Source organism: Scomber japonicus, chromosome 7 (genome assembly GCF_027409825.1).
Source record: "Scomber japonicus isolate fScoJap1 chromosome 7, fScoJap1.pri, whole genome shotgun sequence".
NCBI classification, from domain to species: domain Eukaryota; kingdom Metazoa; phylum Chordata; class Actinopteri; order Scombriformes; family Scombridae; genus Scomber; species Scomber japonicus.
In genome coordinates, this window is record NC_070584.1 from 12783677 (window position 1) to 12801012 (window position 17336).

Genomic DNA, 17336 nt, shown 5'->3' on the forward strand with positions numbered 1-17336 from the left:
TAAGCACACTGCCATAATCAACATGCAATATAGTATAGATTTTTTTTTTTTTACTCAATGAATTGTACTAAAGCATGACATGTTTTGAGATTGATGTATTTATTCACAAACGGGTGAAACTGCATATATACAACATACATCTTCATAACATGATTTGTGTGGTTGGAGAACAAAGGGGAGAAAAATATTGTATATTAGACCGTTGAGGAAATTTTAATTTGTTGTTATACACTAATTTGTGGTATACACAGAATGAAAGGACATATTTTTAAAACCATTCTGTGTCCGATTGTTATGTACAACACAACTCACAGCCAATGCCACAATCATTTAGAGAACCACATTACCCACTTGGGAGACAACATTCCTTCTTTTCATCTAGCAGTTTTTCTTTCATGTTGGGTGTTTCTTCTTTCTTCTGAGGGACTACAACTTTTGAGGAGGTAATTTCTCTAAGTGCAAAGTCAAAAAAAAAGGATTGATAAATATCAGGTTGTCCAGAGAACTCTTGTTCACTTGGTGAGGTCTTTGACGTACTGCAAACCCTGACTTGTGTACTCAGTTGCTTTTGTTGGAGCATCTGAAAGACTTGAAATCGTCCACCGCACTCCTGAAATACAATCAATGGTTTAGGTTTGAGGCATCAACATTACATTTAAGATCTTAAGCCAAAGATAGATACTAATCTCAAGGGGGTCACAATTATCCAAATCAATGATTAAATTTTAAATTGAATGCACCACACTAAGGCCATGTCAAATTTAAATAATTTATTTAAAATGTAATAACAATAACTGTATTTCACAAGTGAATTGGAAACAAACTATTAAACCGAAATAAAAAGAAGAGCCACTAGATGGCAGAATATTACTTTAGTTTTCTCAAATGAAAAAAAAAACAGTATTAATCCTGCTGGCTTTCTAAAGAGGAAACTAAATTTAAATCATTTGCACTCGTCTCACAACTGACAAAAATGTTGCCACATGGGAAGCAGGAGGATTTCCCATCTGTGTTGTTTATCCATTATCTCTGTCATCAGTAAGCTACATAATGTTGTCTTTGAAATTTTGCTTTTTTCCCCTCTTTCCTTCAAACACAAGCTGGACATGCACAAATAGAAAAAAATTATGCTAGGATCCTGCTTTTGAATTCGAAGGTCCAAATCCAACACTCATTTTGATGGATTCAAAATTGTGTTACCCCTACTGATCTCAAAGTCAAAAGTGATGCTTAAATTGATTACTGCATCCATTTAATGCCAGCAGCATCAATGCATCTAATAATTGAAATGCATGGCCACAATTTCTAATCAGGGCGCAATAAAAAACACAAATCCATGACTAAATTTGCACACTCTATTAAAAAAGGATCACAAGCTTATGAATGAGTTCTTACCAGAATTCCAGGACTCAACAGGGGAAAATTCAATCGTAGGCATCGTTGGAAGCTGAGTCTGAGGAGAGAGGTCATTCATTAGTTGGAAACAGTGTAGTACAATGCTTTATAGTTATGTACATTTTATTACACTCAAATTAAAGCTTGTAGCACTTCAAAAAAGTTCAAGTAATGATTGAAATGTGAAAGACATCATTTTGGCTGGTCAGTATTGATTTGCCACTTAACATGAATCTATGTGGTTGAAACAGTGCACCAGACCTTCTACTAGCAATAATGATTATCTTTACTGGGAAGTGGGAATAGTCATAATACTCCAGAATTATAACAGAATACGAACACATTATGAAACACTGTAGGAAGAACATACTGAATCGATACTTGATCATTCACTACTTTAAGTGACACAATGGTGTCTACTATTTATGTAATTTCTTAAGAGCTAAAGTAAAATAAACCTGTGTGCTTATTGTGAATAGAGCTCAACAATTAGCCAATTCATTGATTAGTTGTCAACTACTAAATGAATCGCTAACTGTTTAAACAATCGATTAATCTTTTGTCCAAATTCTTTGACTGCAGCTTCTCAAATAAGTAACATTAATCTCTTTGAGTTGTGGACTGTTGGTCGGTAAAAAATACATACCATCCACGTATAATTAATTTATTACCTGGGCCTGAAAACCATCATTAGTAGTGATATCTCAGATGTGTAAACTATTATTAGTTTGAAATGCTCATATCTACATCAACTTTACAAGGTGTGACACAACGGAGGGTAAAATAAGAAGAATACTAAGAGCAAAACATTTTTTGACTCCTGTGTAAATGAAAATAATCAAACATTAATCACACAAAACAAAACTAATGAATGCTATGTTTATAAATGTGCTTTTGATGGCATTCTACAACTCTGTTTAACACGATCAGAGAATCACGCAACTGGTTATTACCTAAACAACAATGTTCTACTAGAAGATTCTGTCTCACATCACGCTCAGATCACTTTAGAAAAACATGTGTGCGCCTGGTCTGAAGTACCAATCTCACCATACATTCTGTGTTTGCAAAAAACAATCTGTGTGTTTTTTGTGCCTATGCACTGTTTATGCATCTGGCCACTGGACTGATTTATGACCATTATGGATCAGAACTAGATGGTTAAGCACTGCATGCTATCAGTACCTCCAAGCCAAAGTACTTCATCCACTCTTCCACGGCAGGTGGAATTACTGCTTTGGCTTTCTCCAAAGCCACTGAGCCCTGCTCACTGCTTCCCAGTAGACCAGAGTCATAGGCAACATACACAGCTCCTCCTGCAATGGTCACCTTGGTGGCCAGTCTGGGAATTAAACAGAGGCACTCATATAATAGCCAATAACCCTAAACCATGTCAAAGTAGCATTAACCTTATTAAAAACAAGGGTACATATTAGTACTACTGCAGTGATGGGCAAACATTAGGCTACAAAAAGGGTTAGGGTTAGCGCTAGTTAGTTTGTTAGTTTCAAACATTATCTCAGAATGTTCATACAAACAGAACAATGTCAAAGTCAAATAAATGTGTACAGAAAATACAATTCTTCCCTTAAGTTATTAAAAAGGCAAAGAAAAGATGACAGCTGGAGAGTTCACAGGGAGACTGCGGTTAGTTAGCCACACTGGCTAATCGAACAGTTAGGGTTAGCAAATACAGCAGCAAAAACGTATATGAAATGACCAATGAAATGAGAAATACTCACTTTATAAAAGGTAGAATTCTTGCCGCCATGGTCCACAGCGATGTGGTTTCCTTTTGAGTACAGTTATTCCAAGTACAGCAAGAATACACCAGGGTAACGTCTACCAGGTTAGGTTAGCTCATGTATCGCTTTAGCTTCACTGAAGGGCAACCCTGCCTTCAACTCTGTGCACAAGTTTTGTGTCAATAAAGTTGCCATTTCAAAAGCCAGCGCTAGTTACGTCAGAGCTGCGTCTTCGTTCTCCTCGGTTTATTTTTTTCTGAACCACGAATTTGACACTCTCATTTTTAGGTTATTATCATAGGTTATTATAGAATAAATCGGTTCATATTTTAATATCAAACAAATATTATTCTAACATTTTTGAGAAGAGGCCGAGTCTGATTCATATGGGAACATGTTTCAAATGGGTATTTTTTGTGCATGTTTTCTATGACTATATGGCCCTTCAAATATATATGTTGAAGAGGATAGGCCTACAATATTTGTCTATAAAAGGAATGGTATAATAATAATAATAATAATAATAATTCTTTCTTCAGTTCTAATAATCAGTGGGGGCTGGGGAGATACATCATCTAAAGTTGGGAACATAAGGGTTCATTTTGGATGCAGTTTTTTTTTTACAAATCTGTTATAAACATTGTTTTTTGGTTAGTCACTGTTGAAGTTAATCACTCAAGTCCTTGTTAAAGGTTTGCTGTGATGGTGGTGTTTAGGTCCTGGGTTATCAGTGAGTGGACTGGCTCAGTGGGTCTGAGACAGTAGACCTGATAGTGTGACATTGATACAGGCAACATCAAAGCTCAACTAGTAGGGCAGCGTGGTTCTGAGTTGATCAGAACGCAAAATATGCAAATAAACTGCATGGTTATTGTCCAAAATTGGGATCAGGGTGAAGTGGGCATGTCTGTTAAGGGGAGACTTGTGGCTACCCAAGATTGTCGTTCAGATATTATGAGACGAGGGCAATGTCAGTTCTACATTTGGAGCGTTATTAGCCTCTTCCAGACAAACGATGACATGATTGGTACCATTGGTGACCTTAGGCCGTGTAGAATCGACTGTAAAAAGAAGTGTAGAATCCGTGTCTTTTTTTCCCGGCATGCACCTGAAATTCTTCAAGATGGCGCTGCCCAGATCCAAAACAATTGGTTTCCCAGCAACAGTAGCCTACACAAACCAATGGGTATATCTCGTTTCTTGATTATTTGATTTATGCCTAAGACTTTGCTCCTCCCAAGGTTCTTTGTTATTTTTAATTGTATGCCTGGTGATCTACAAAATTACTTTCTAATTGCACCTTATAAAAAACCCAGTTTTTTTGTTTTTGTTTTGTTTGTATTTTTCTTTTAGATCTCTTTGCAATTTGGCAACATTTCATTGTACGTAATTGTATAGTCCTTACAAGAAGATGTATGTTTCTCTATGTTTTTGTCTGTGTGTTCAATAAAAAAAACAATGGGTGACATCACGGATGGTACGTCCATTTCTTAGGCCTACAGTCTATATGGTATATTCACTAGTTTTAAAACTGAAGCTGCCACAGTCTCGTATATGGCCCCGCGGGTCTCAGAGGGTTTAGTCTAGTTGTAAAGGCAGGGGCTGCTACAGTACTCTCCACACTAACCCTAACCCGTCCCACGCTGATTAAAGTTCAATGAGCCTTTTTATCTTAGAAACACCCACTTTTTACATCTGCTGTCAAAGGGGGAGGGAATAGGGATTATATAAAATGGCCTTGGTTTCTTGTGCAAGGCAGTCCTGGAATTATGGGTTTACTCCTGAAAGCCTACCACTTTTAAGACAATAAGCTAACAACTAGTTTACAAAATGAAAACTTTTACAAAGATCTTTTTAGCTAGTGTAGCTGTTGCTTTCCTAGCTGTCAAGTGGAATGCACCAAGTTTCCATGCAGGTAAGAGAAATGCAACTGCAATGTGAAAGTGATTCTGTTTTGTGCTTAATTGAAGTTGAGGTATTTATCTAACCCAGTTGTCTTCAATCCTGCTCATGGAGAGCTACTGCCTTGCATGTTTTAGTTATCTCCCCACACTAACAATTATATCAAGGGTCAATTATAATAATTGACCCTTGATAAGCTTCAGCTGCTTGATAATGAGATAATACTTAGACTCAGATGTGTTAAGGTGTGTTAGAGTGGAGAGATACTTAAAACATGCAGGACAGTAGTTCTCTGGGAGCAGGGTTGGAGACCACTGATCTAACCTTATGGAGCCTATACAGTGGAGTCCAAAAGTATGAGACCACATTGAAAATCTCTAATATTTTCCCTTGAACCTGGAAATAATAGGAAAGTTTGAGGATTCAGAAATATTTAAAAGCCCTTTCTCATGGCTGCTTGTGGAGCAGATAGGTTTCATCATTTTGAGTAAATGTGTTCCAAAGTCTAAAAAGTCAGCTTGTAACCTTGAGAAGCGTCACTACCAAACACCCATTTTCTGCAATTAATCAAACTTTTATGTGTTTTATTTTAGAAAATATAGTTTTCATGTGTGTACCACTGTTCAGAACTCTTCTAACTAACCATGTGCTGTCTAGCTTCTTTGAGATAGACTCAAAAATATCTATTTTTGTCACAATCGAAACAGTCACAACCGAAACATATGGTGAAATTTCTGGTTGTGACTTGTGACATGGTTGTTTTGGTAGTGACAAAATGGAACACTTAATGCTTTATTTGTTGGAAATAATACATTTTAGTGCAGTTCTGCAATTCAAAAGTATTTTAGTCTAAACTCTGTGTAGTTAAAATTCCGTAAAGTGACATAGTTTGAATACCAGCTGAAATATAACTTAAAGGTGCAGTCCACAATTCTAGTGGAATCTACTAAAAATAAACCTGAAAGGGATTCTGAAACACTCTACCTTTTTATTATGTAGAAAAATCAATGTGTGGGTAAATCTCTCCTCACTTACACCCTCTTCAAGACCCAAACTATCCAATAGCTGGTCAGTCAAAATCTAAGTCAATATTCATTATATTTAATAATATAATTAATAAAATAACTATAAGCCTAATATGCATGTAAAATAACAAAGTCATGAACATACAGGTCAGATAATTAAAGCAGAAAATCAGGGTTTACAGGGTTTTTATGACATACTGTAAGGTGGTAAAGTAACTGGACAATACCAGGAAAGTCCTTTCTTTTTAACCAGATTTCATTATCATCACATCTCTATACACTAAACCTATGTTTTCAGTTAAAGAACAGCTGAAAGCCATAAGCCTTGTAAAGAACCTGAATCTGTTGTGTATAACTTGAGGCCATCTAGTGGTAAGCCTAACAAATGAAATCAACCCTCTGAGTAAAGAGGGGCAGTGTGACCTGACACAGAAATCAGACAAAGTGCTAAATATTTTCCTGATTCTTGGTTAGATGTATGTAGCAAATAATTATACAAATGTCTGTCTTTTTGGGATGGCTCATAAAAGAAGGAAAATCAGTAGTACTACTAGATGATTAAACAGAGACACTGCTGTTTATTTTGTTGAGGTAGATTATTTAGATGACTTTAGTGAAGTATATGTCTTAATTTCAAGACACACCATTAAATATAAGATCAGGTAATTTCACAAAATTATAATGACCAAAACTCTATTGTATTGATTGTTCAGTACTACATGATTTATTAATGGTCTGTGACAGTGTTACCATGATATCCCTACCTGATGAAGTCACTGTTTTATCACTTTCATAAAATCCCATCAGTCTTAGTCCAGCAAATTTGGAGCAGGGGGATGTACATGGTCCATTGCAAGGTGAACCATATAACTACATGAACATTGGACAAACACACACTGCATTGGACAAAATATCAGTAGAAAATGATGATGATGATAAAAGTTCAATGTGTCCCTGGGGGAATTTTGGAAACGAGGCCCAAACCAAGCGAGTAATTGGTGATAATCTGACTTGCTTGTGACTGAGGCCTTATGTCATATCGTAAGGATACAGCGTTCAATCGGCTTTCTACAAGTAATGAAATGATATGGTTTGAGTGAATGGAGTAGTGTATGTTCACATCCCCTTCAACAATTACAGCATTATATCAATCAATACTACTACCACAACTTCATACATGTGACTTGACTATGCTTGATGACGACAAAGCACAAACCATGCTGAAATGGTATCTTCATATTTAAGCAGTGGGAAACAGAACATTTATTAAAATACTGTTAGTATGTATTTTTACATATCTACTGTCCATAATGGATATGGCTGCTGGATCATTTTAAAAATAAAGGTGGTAGACTTTTCCATACGTTAGTTCCACAAATACATTAATAAATGAACATGACATTGTAATAAGGATAATTTGTAAGAGGAGCTGCATTGAATTACTTCAAAAACAAAAAGTGACTGCTTATTAGAAACAAAAGGAGTACAGTAATAGGCTACAACATACAAACATGCAAAGAGGACATAGAATTGTGAGTATTAGTTTCAGGTCCTTTCCAGTGATTCACTCAGTGATTTTTGTTTACAATAACGAGAAATTAGTCAAAGTTGAGAAATGTCTCAATACACATTAACCTTAGAGGACTTTGACTGGTTTATCTTTTTATGTTATCAGCCTACATGCAGATTCTTCCAGAAAAAACAGAGATACTGTTTTCATAGAATGAAACTGTATTTCAGTTTCATTCTATGAAAACAGTATCTGTTTTCATTTTTTGGTTCAATGTGATAACACTTGATACACATTTTGAAATGACTGTATACAAATGCAGGCAAAATACCAGTAGGCCTGTTTTTATAACATTTCACCAGACGCATCAGTGGTACTCAAATTGAATGTTTATTTATTTCAGTTGTCACGCTGTGGTTACACTCTCATAGGATTTGTTTTTTTTATTGATATTGAGCAATGCCTTACCCAAAAAACATATGAATTTGTTACAGAATCTCTCAGAGGAGCCAGGGTATTGGTGACTGGGGCCAGTACAGGTATTGGTGAACAAATGGCATATCACTATGCCCACTTTGGTGCCCAGATAGTAATTACAGCAAGGAGGGGCAAAGTGTTACAACAGGTCAGTGAATCTGTCAATATATATAAACCAATGTTCTATCCAGTGGCTGAACAATTATGCATCTGCATCTGCAAAGTATTATAAAAATCTGGTTATTGGTTAATAACAAATTTTCTTTAGTTGGTTGAAAGGACAGAATTTCAGTAAGCTAAATATATATTTTTATACTCTATTCTGCAGCAGCATAGGATATAACGTACATAACACATTTATTCTGTTCTTGGCTCATAGGTGGCAGAAAAGTGTCTGAGTTTGGGAGCTCAGAAAGCTTACTATATAGCAGCAGACATGGCCAGTGAATCAGACCCTGATACAGTGGTAGAGTTTGCTCTGGACAAGCTGGGAGGTCTGGATTACTTGGTCCTTAACCACATTGGTCCGAGCCCCTTCAGCATGTGGGATGGAGATGTTGAACATACCAAGTGGCTGATGAAGGTAGATGAAGCATTTTGATGATGTATCACCATGTGAATTGAGGGGCAATGTATTGACCTGTGTGTGTGTGTGTGTGTGTGTGTGTGTGTGTGTGTGTGTGTGTGTGTGTGTGTGTGTGTGTGTGTGTGTGTGTGTGCTTTCCAAAGGCCAACTTCTTCAGCTATATTCAGATGGCTTGGAAAGCTCTGCCCTCCCTTGAGCAAAGTCAAGGATCACTAGTGGTTGTCTCATCACTTTTAGGTATGTTTGTTATTTCATTTTAAGGACATGTTGAAGTAAGCAAAGTATAAAATATACAATACTTGCATTATTAATTGCAGACTTTATAATGGATACATTTTAAAAGTGATGTTTTTTGTGTTATTGAATTAATAATGAATGATGTGGAATGATGTTTATAGAACCATTCCAGTTTTCTGTGTTTTTACCCCCTAATAACAAATAATGCATATTTTGGCCTCACTTCTTTTAGTATGTTAGGTGATGTAAAAAGGGAAAAAATTAGACATGGCCAAAATTAAATGTGAAGTTAAGGTAATCTTAATAATCTTGGTAATCTTAAAAACCTCACGTCAAGGTCCATTTAGGAGCTGTTTGATCATATAACTCGAGTTTAGTTAGCTGGTGGAGTTTGCCCAGTGGAATGGAGTTCAAAGTTTAAATTCCAGTCCATTTTTTAGCACCTTAGGAAGTAATATGTATAAAATTGTATGATATGATCCAAAAGCTAAGAGGTGGACTACGATTTTTTTGTGAAATAATGAAAAATGTTGAATAGCTAAATCTTTTATATTCTATACTTTATCTGATATTTTTATTTGCCTTTTCTTGGCCAACATGATGCCACAAATCAGTAGTTACCCTTATTAGATATTAGTCCATGTTTAGATTTGGTTACTTATTATTATTTTGGTTTTTTGGTTGCTTACTCATGAACATTTTCATTAAGTACAATAATGATGGAGTTCTTAATTTATTTCTATGCAACATATGTACAAATACAATAGTGTGAGTATAAATAGTAGTATAAATACATATCAGAAAAAGGCCTCAATTACATCAGACAAAATTGATAACACCCAATACGTATTTTAAAATGGCTGTATACAAATGTCTAGTCTAATTACACCTGGCAAAATTGAATTATGAGACATGACTCTTGATGCTTCACAGGTAAAATGCCCAGTCCTTTTGTGGCACCATATACCTCAACAAAATTTGCGTTGAACGGTTTCTTCGGGTCCCTTCAGCACGAGTTGGCTATGAAGAATAGCAACGTGTCCATTTCTATATGTATATTGGGGCTCATTGATACTGAATCAGCTATGGAGAAAGTCAAGTAAGTCAAGTCTACTGTGAGTTTTATAATTAAGCCCAAATAAAAATGTCTCAGGTACATTTAAATGATCAGTGTTACATTGCTCAGTGCACACTGATACATTTGTGACCAACTGATTATAGAGATATTCAGTATCTTTTATAACTCTGTGCAGATTTTAAGATGTGCAATCCACTGTTGTTAGTGCAGTTCTTTTTTATATCCTAGGGGAGTCACTAGCGTACCAGCCTACCCTGCCACAGATGCAGCCAAGAACATCATCATTACAGGGGCAACAAGACAGCCAGAGCTCTTCTACCCTTGGTTCACCCAGATTTTGATTCTCACCAAAGACTGGATCCCTTCAGCCACAAACTACATCATCCAAAACTCCTATAACTATAACCCATAAAGATATTTATTTCTATTACCATTACCTGTGTCCTAAAATCCAGATTACTAATTGGTTTAGAACCTATGACATTATATGAATAACTGACAACATTTCTCAATACAAGCAAGTTGGTCTTCATTGTATGCAGTTTGGCTTTCACCAAAACTCCTACTTTGCATCTAATACAGCAAAATTGAATCAAGGCTCGATAAATGAGTAGTTGGTGCTGTATTTTTAGATCTGCATGTATATTCAAGTCAAAGGTGTTTTGCCTTCTGGAGAGTTGGACACCTCCACCAAACTGTTTACACCCTGACCAAGGAGAAGTACCACTCCATTTTTCAGAGACATGCTGTAGCCTCTGGTTTATATCTTTGTCGAGAACGGTTCATACCGTGGCAGGATTCTTAGTTTTTTTTCTTCTGTAAAGCACATTGTAACATTGTTAAGAAAAGTGCTATATAAATGAAGTTTATTATTGTTATAATAAAACAAATTAAAATAATATATAACTAAATGCATTGCAAATGAAACCATTTAATAAACTGAATAATACAGAAATGTTGCTAAATATGTTTAGAAAAAGGACTTTCCTGATCTTTTAGTTACCACCTTAGAGTATATCTGTCTAAATGTTTGGATTGTTCAGTCTGAATTTTCTTCTACACCTTTCTGAACCATTTGGATAAGTGCTATCTACAATATGTAACACAACATTAATATGTGTAATATTTATATTTTAAATGAACTGTGGTGAGACTACTGTATTGCTACAAAAAACATTATATGTGTGCATGTGTACAAGCAAAGGTTTATCATAAATGTGTTAATCCTAGGCTATAGTCATATTGTCTGAGTGGCACCACATGGTAAGCACTAACAGAACACTTTTACACACACAGCAGACACTGCAAAACTATCCACAACAAAATACATTGTTTCTGATATTTGATACCTCTCCTACACCTCTATACACTAAACCTTTTTGTTTTATATGTTAAAGAATGGTTGAAATGCTGTAAAAAGGTCTTGAATCTGCTGTATGTAACTTGGGGCCATCTAGTGGTAAGCCTAAGATACCAAATAAACCTTGTGACAAAGGGCAGTGTGACCTGACACAGAAATGTGTGCTATTATTTTCCTGAATCTTACTGTGATGTACTGTATGTAGCAGATAATTATATACATGTCTGTTATTTATTTGTAAATTTGTATTTGTTTTTTGACCCTATCAATGAAGGTTAATTGAAATGGTAATAATTAATCTGAGCAGGAAAATCAGTAGTACTATCAAACAAACACACTGTGCTGTTTGTTTTGTTGAGGCTGATTATTTTTTAAGTATATGTCTTAATTTCAAGACACACCATGAAATGTAAACTCAGACAGATTTCACAATATTATAATGACCAAAATCTCATATCATAATATTGATATTTTGTTCAGTACTATATATAATATATAATCATTAATTAGTGGACTGTGACAGTGTTATTGTAATATCCCTTCCTGTTGAAGTCATTGTTTTATAACTTTTAGGCAAAAACCCAACAAAACCCAACAAAACCAAAAATGTATTAAAAACTATTAAAAATGCTAAGATTCTTTCAACCATAGTTCAGCAAATTCAGTACAGCACCCCATAACCCCAACCATCACTTTGGGGTGCATGGTCCATTGTAGTGTGAAGCATATAACTGGGATCAAGTGACCTTAACCACATGGACATTGGACAACCACACACTGCACTGGACAAAATAATTATAACTGTATAATGATAATGATGATGGAAGTTCAATGTGTCCCTGGGGTAACTTAGTAAATGAGGCCCTAAATGAACTAGTGACTGAGACCTTATATCAGAGATAGAACACAGCATTTATACATGTCATAAAGATGCAGTGTACAACCGACTTAATGAAATGATATGGTTTGAGTGAATGGAGTAATGTATGTTCACATCCCCTTCAACAATTACTACATTATATTATCCTATGAAAACTTCTATGGCAGCTTCATGCACATGATGCGACTATATATTTGATGGTGACAAAATATGCAGATATTATGTCCTCATATTTAATCTTAATCCTCGCCACTGGGGTACCGGCAGACTCCAAAGGTATAGATATCTCACAGATGTTTTTTTTAATCATTTGTTCCTAATGACTTCATATCATTGTTTTCTGTTTCTATTTTAATTGATGCTGGTCCTGAGGTCCTGAAAAGACCCCAGTCAAAAGCATCCAGTTCACACACTATATGGGAGTTAGGAACACTCTGTCTTTTTGAAGGCTTGGTGATAAGATTGTAAGATTGTCCTTGGGATAAAAGCTACAATGTGTATTCAAGAAAAGTATATATTTTCATTTTACACACACAATGATATTTTTCCAGATTACATTAATTACAGAACTAATAATGTTTTAAGAGAAAATAGGTTATTTTATTTTGTTATGATGATTGTTTCTAGTTCTAAGTGTCCCCAGAGATCTCAGTCTGTAGTCCTAATATCTTAAAATTTATTTGATTGAGACATTATCAACATGGCATTAATCAAGACCTATAATCATTTACTAAAACACTGAATCAGGAACTTTATATTATTCTGTGTTCACAATCAAGATATTAAATCATTAAAGGCCTTAAGGCATTTATATTTTATGATAGCTCGAGAAAGAATAGTGACACAGGAAGGCAAGATGGGAAGTCAGGTCACTATGAGCCAGCACTGAGCACACAGGGAAGGTATGTGCTGATACTACTGCCGATAGTACTACATGAAAATGCTGACTGCTGAGGGATGAGCATATTAACTCATTTATTTGAAAATAAAGAACTATGGATGAAAATAATAGTGGGAAATTTGGGAGATTTTGAAAACAGGTTTAATACTTGAAGCTGAACTCCACAAAAGGAGCAGTTAATTGGGTATATAAAACAGAGCTTACAGATTTGATAGTAAGCTATACTGAACTTCTGCATCAATATGTTGGTAGGATGGGGGTTAAGCAGTCCTTTGGTGGGAGAGGGAACATTTATTAAACCTACATACATTTCACTGACATTATATACAAAGTTTAAATTGTAAGAGGAGCTGCATTGAATTACTTTTTTAAAAAGTAGCAGCTTATTTGAAACAAATGAGTACAGTAATAGGCAACTAAATGAATGCAGTATCTAAGCATTCAATTAGCCCCAATAAAGAGGGGACAGGATTATGGCCAATAGTTCCACCTTACTCTGCCTTAAGGTCAGTGATTTTTGTTTGTGATAACGAGCAAAGAGTCAAAGTTGAGACATGTCTTTACACATGTTAACCTGCAACAACCTATAAAACTGAGATAACTTGTTCAATGTGATAACACTTAATACACATTTTAAAATGATTGTATTCAAATGTTTAGTCTAACTACACAGGACAAAATTGAATTAGGAGACCTGACTCTTGATGCTTCATCAGTAAAATGCCCAGTCCCTTAGTGGCACCATATACTTCAACATATTGGTACTGAATCAGCTATTGGAGAAAGTCAGGTTAGTCAAGTATATTATGAGTTTTATAATTAAGCCCAAATCAAATAGTCTCAGGTTAGTTTTTGCTCAGTGCACGCTGATACATTTACAACAACTGACAATTTACATCATCATATAATACATCACAATATTCTGTATATTTGATAGCTTTTTGATTTTTAAGATGTGCAATCCACAGTACTTAAGTGCAGTTATTTTCTATATCCTAGGGGAGTCACTGGTGTTCCAGCCTACCATGCCACAGATGCAGACAAGAACATCATCATTACTGGAGCAACAAGACAGCCAGAGCTCTTCTACCTTTGGTTCAACCAGATTTTGACTCTCACCAAAGACAGCCCATAAAAAATATATCTATATATATCTAGTCTAATACGTGTCCTAAAATTCAGATTATTAATTGGAACCTATGGCATCATATATCTACCCAAACTTAGCTTTCATATTCTTGTTCATATACACTATCTACCCAAATTTTCACATTTCCAGTTGGAAAAGTCGTTTCCATCACAAGCAAATGGGTAAGGTCACTATAAAGCATTTGACCCTTGCCCTCTCTTCATCATGTGAGATGTCCAGTTAGAGTCTAATGGCTTTTCTCCTGAGCCTGAGCCTATACCTCAATCTGTTCCTAACTGGACACTACAGCCAGTGCAGTCCACCTTCTACTGTTGTCATTTTGTGAAAATTTAAAAAAGGTTTTTAAAAATCCTTGTTTGCTACTCAGAAGATGACACACATGGCAGTGTTCAGTGGAAGACCATGTGGCCTGAGGCTCAAAAAAAGAAAATGAAGCTACTGAAATGCAGAGGATACCTCAAATGTTCACACTACTGCAGATCTATAGAAATATGTTTAGTAAAAGAAGAAAACAAGTAAAAATACATGTTCTCCTAACATGCTAATCTTTTTTATAGACAGTGGACACTTATTAGGTAATGTGTGTATATACCATTTTTGTAAGTGAAACATTATGTTATACATACGTGATATATAATATACGTATATACTGAATGACCCACTTGTTGAAAAAGTGGATTTTAACCTTTTCTGAACAGTACTTTGAATTTCCACATGAGGGCAGTAGTGCCAAAGTAGAGACATAAGATGCTCTATTATGAATGTCTCTGTACTCCTGTTTTCCCCAGCCTCCAAGACCTGCAAGTAATCAGAAATCATTTTTTGAAATACTGATTTTCTGCAAGAAATAATACTGGTGGTGTGTGTTCACAGACTGAATTATGTTGTTGTTTTTGAAACATCCATCACAATATCAATCCTCATCTTTTCACTTTCCTCATCTTAACTGCACCATTCTCTACCTCTGGACTCCTCACCATCTCCATTATTCTCTATTTCATTTAGTTTCATCTTTCTAAAGCTTGCCACAGTAGGTGTTGCAGACTTCCTACAGAGCAGGACTTTCTCAGCGGGTTCCTTTGTGTCTTTGTTCACCGTCCCCAAAGGCACCACAGGCTTCCTGTAAAGCTGTTGGCTCAATCCATCCTGGTGGTCTTTTATTTATTGTAATACACCCTAGAGGTTGTACCCTGCTGATAAAGTGGTTTTCTACTGTATACCTGGAGTGAGTTGTCAACATCACAAAAAATAAGCTACACTAAAACTTACGGTATGATTTGAAAAATACGTTTTCTTGGATTAATATAAATGACTCTCCTAGAATGAGAATACGTGGCCTTGAATCAGTAATATAAAAGTTGGGCATGGGGACTGCACAGTCCTCTTGCACTACTGCTGTTCTCTTGTGGTCTTGCGTTTTATATGACTGATGGGGAGAAGTCATTAAATACATGTTCTCTTTGTTCTAATCTTGACACTCTTGATGATTTGAGTGGGTTGTGGAGATGTTATAATCCCTCTGCAGATCCAGTGAAAAAATGTCTTCCTTCCTCTCAGTCCTTCTGTTTCTTTCTCTGTCACACACACACACAAATATGGTGGGGCCTCCTGGGGAGGAGAACAGGCATGGACTGGGTGAACAGCCAGAAACACCTGCAACAGATTAGTGCTCCTAATGCTTGGTAATAAATCCTCTCACCCTGCCCAAGCATCTCCATCTCCACCAAACATGATTCTTGTAGGCTGAGGAGCATCCAACCTCACCTAAAACAGTTATTATTATGCTCAAACAAACAAATATAAATACTCCAAATCTTGATGCATCCATGGATTTATAATGTCTTCCTCAGTTACTTTCCACTGCCATGTATGTTGCAAACAAACTACAGTGGACTTACAGGCTCGGTATCATTGTGATTTTCCACCAGGGATTTAGACTCTGCCATATATCAAGATCAAACATTTTCATTATGACTACAAAAACTCAAGGTCAAGACTAAAGCTGAGGTTGGCTGCTTTACCAACTACACATAAAACTTGAAAGGTGGCAAACTGATTGAACAATTGGTCTTACAGAGGATTGTGATTGAAGCTTCATTTTATTTTAATATCTGCTATACAGCACATACAGTAAATTCATCTCTATGTGGAAAGATAAAGAATGACAATCTGCATATGTGCTACAATAGTAAAAAATCAAAACCTTTTTTCATATGTCGTCAGTTTTACATTTGCCCAGAAAGTTTGCTGATGCAGCAGAAATGTCATGTTTCAGACCATAAATAGTCACCAATCCATGGAAATAGTACGGTGCACCTCAACCATCATGCACTAGACTCAATTTATGAGTCTTTCTTGTCCTGGTTCTTTGAACACAAAGGACACTGGGTCCACAACTCTCCATCCAGCTTCACCCATCAGTTACTTTGAGCACTACAAAAAGAACGGCTTTGGTGCACACACACACACACACACACACACACACACACACACACACACACACACACACACACACACACACACACACATGCATCGTGTCATGCATACTTGTTGGCTTGTGTGTGTTGTGTGTGTGCAAAATTTATCACCCACTAGCTAGAGAATGGGTGGCCAACTAGTGAGAATAGCACTCAGGAGCCTTCTGTGTGAAGGTGGAAAGGGGGATGGCAAAGTAAACGATAAGCAATAAAAAACGTACAGAATGTTATGTTTTTTATCTGTATGGTGTGGTGTAACAGTACTCCAGAAAAAAAAACTGACGCAAAAAAGTTATTCAATTTTAAAAACAAGCTGGAATTTTATTGGTTTTAAGTCAAATGCATTCATGAAATTCTGTAAATATACTCATTCACTTTCTTGTTGAGAGTAGATCAGGGGACTGAGTACACTCATGTATGTACAGTAAGTTACTTTTTGTACATACATGAGTATGTATGAAGCTGGAGGGAGCAGCCAGTTAACTTAGCTTAGCAGAAAGTAAAGAATGTGTGTGTTGCCTGTATCTGTGGGTTGCAAATTGCAAATTATAATTTCTTTTACATTAAATTATAGGCCTATTTAGGCATATTTTGTTATGTTGTTGGACAAAAC

The 17336-nt window shown here is 35.9% G+C and overlaps 2 protein-coding genes across 3 annotated transcripts; one reads left to right on the forward strand and one right to left on the reverse strand.

Annotated features, from left to right (window-relative positions):
• Nucleotides 1-83: 83 nt before the first annotated feature.
• On the reverse strand, nucleotides 84-3298 carry micos13 (mitochondrial contact site and cristae organizing system subunit 13). The gene is made up of 4 exons (XM_053322011.1): nucleotides 3138-3298; nucleotides 2581-2737; nucleotides 1396-1453; nucleotides 84-610 (listed from the first exon to the last, which is right to left on the reverse strand). The coding sequence occupies exons 1-4, from the start codon at nucleotides 3164-3166 to the stop codon at nucleotides 513-515; spliced, it is 342 nt and encodes a 113-aa protein (XP_053177986.1). The 5' UTR covers nucleotides 3167-3298; the 3' UTR covers nucleotides 84-512.
• Nucleotides 3299-4887: 1589 nt separating this feature from the next.
• Nucleotides 4888-10500, forward strand: hsd11b1la (hydroxysteroid (11-beta) dehydrogenase 1-like a). Of its 2 annotated transcripts, none has more exons than XM_053322457.1 (6): nucleotides 4888-5055; nucleotides 8072-8202; nucleotides 8434-8637; nucleotides 8784-8877; nucleotides 9811-9976; nucleotides 10184-10500. In XM_053322457.1, exons 1-6 carry the CDS (start codon nucleotides 4971-4973, stop codon nucleotides 10365-10367), a joined length of 864 nt encoding a protein of 287 aa, XP_053178432.1. In that variant the 5' UTR covers nucleotides 4888-4970; the 3' UTR covers nucleotides 10368-10500. The 2 variants fall into 2 exon arrangements, with proteins under 2 accessions (XP_053178432.1, XP_053178434.1); XM_053322459.1 differs by having other exon boundaries at nucleotides 10219-10485.
• The last annotated feature ends 6836 nt before the right edge of the window (nucleotides 10501-17336 follow it).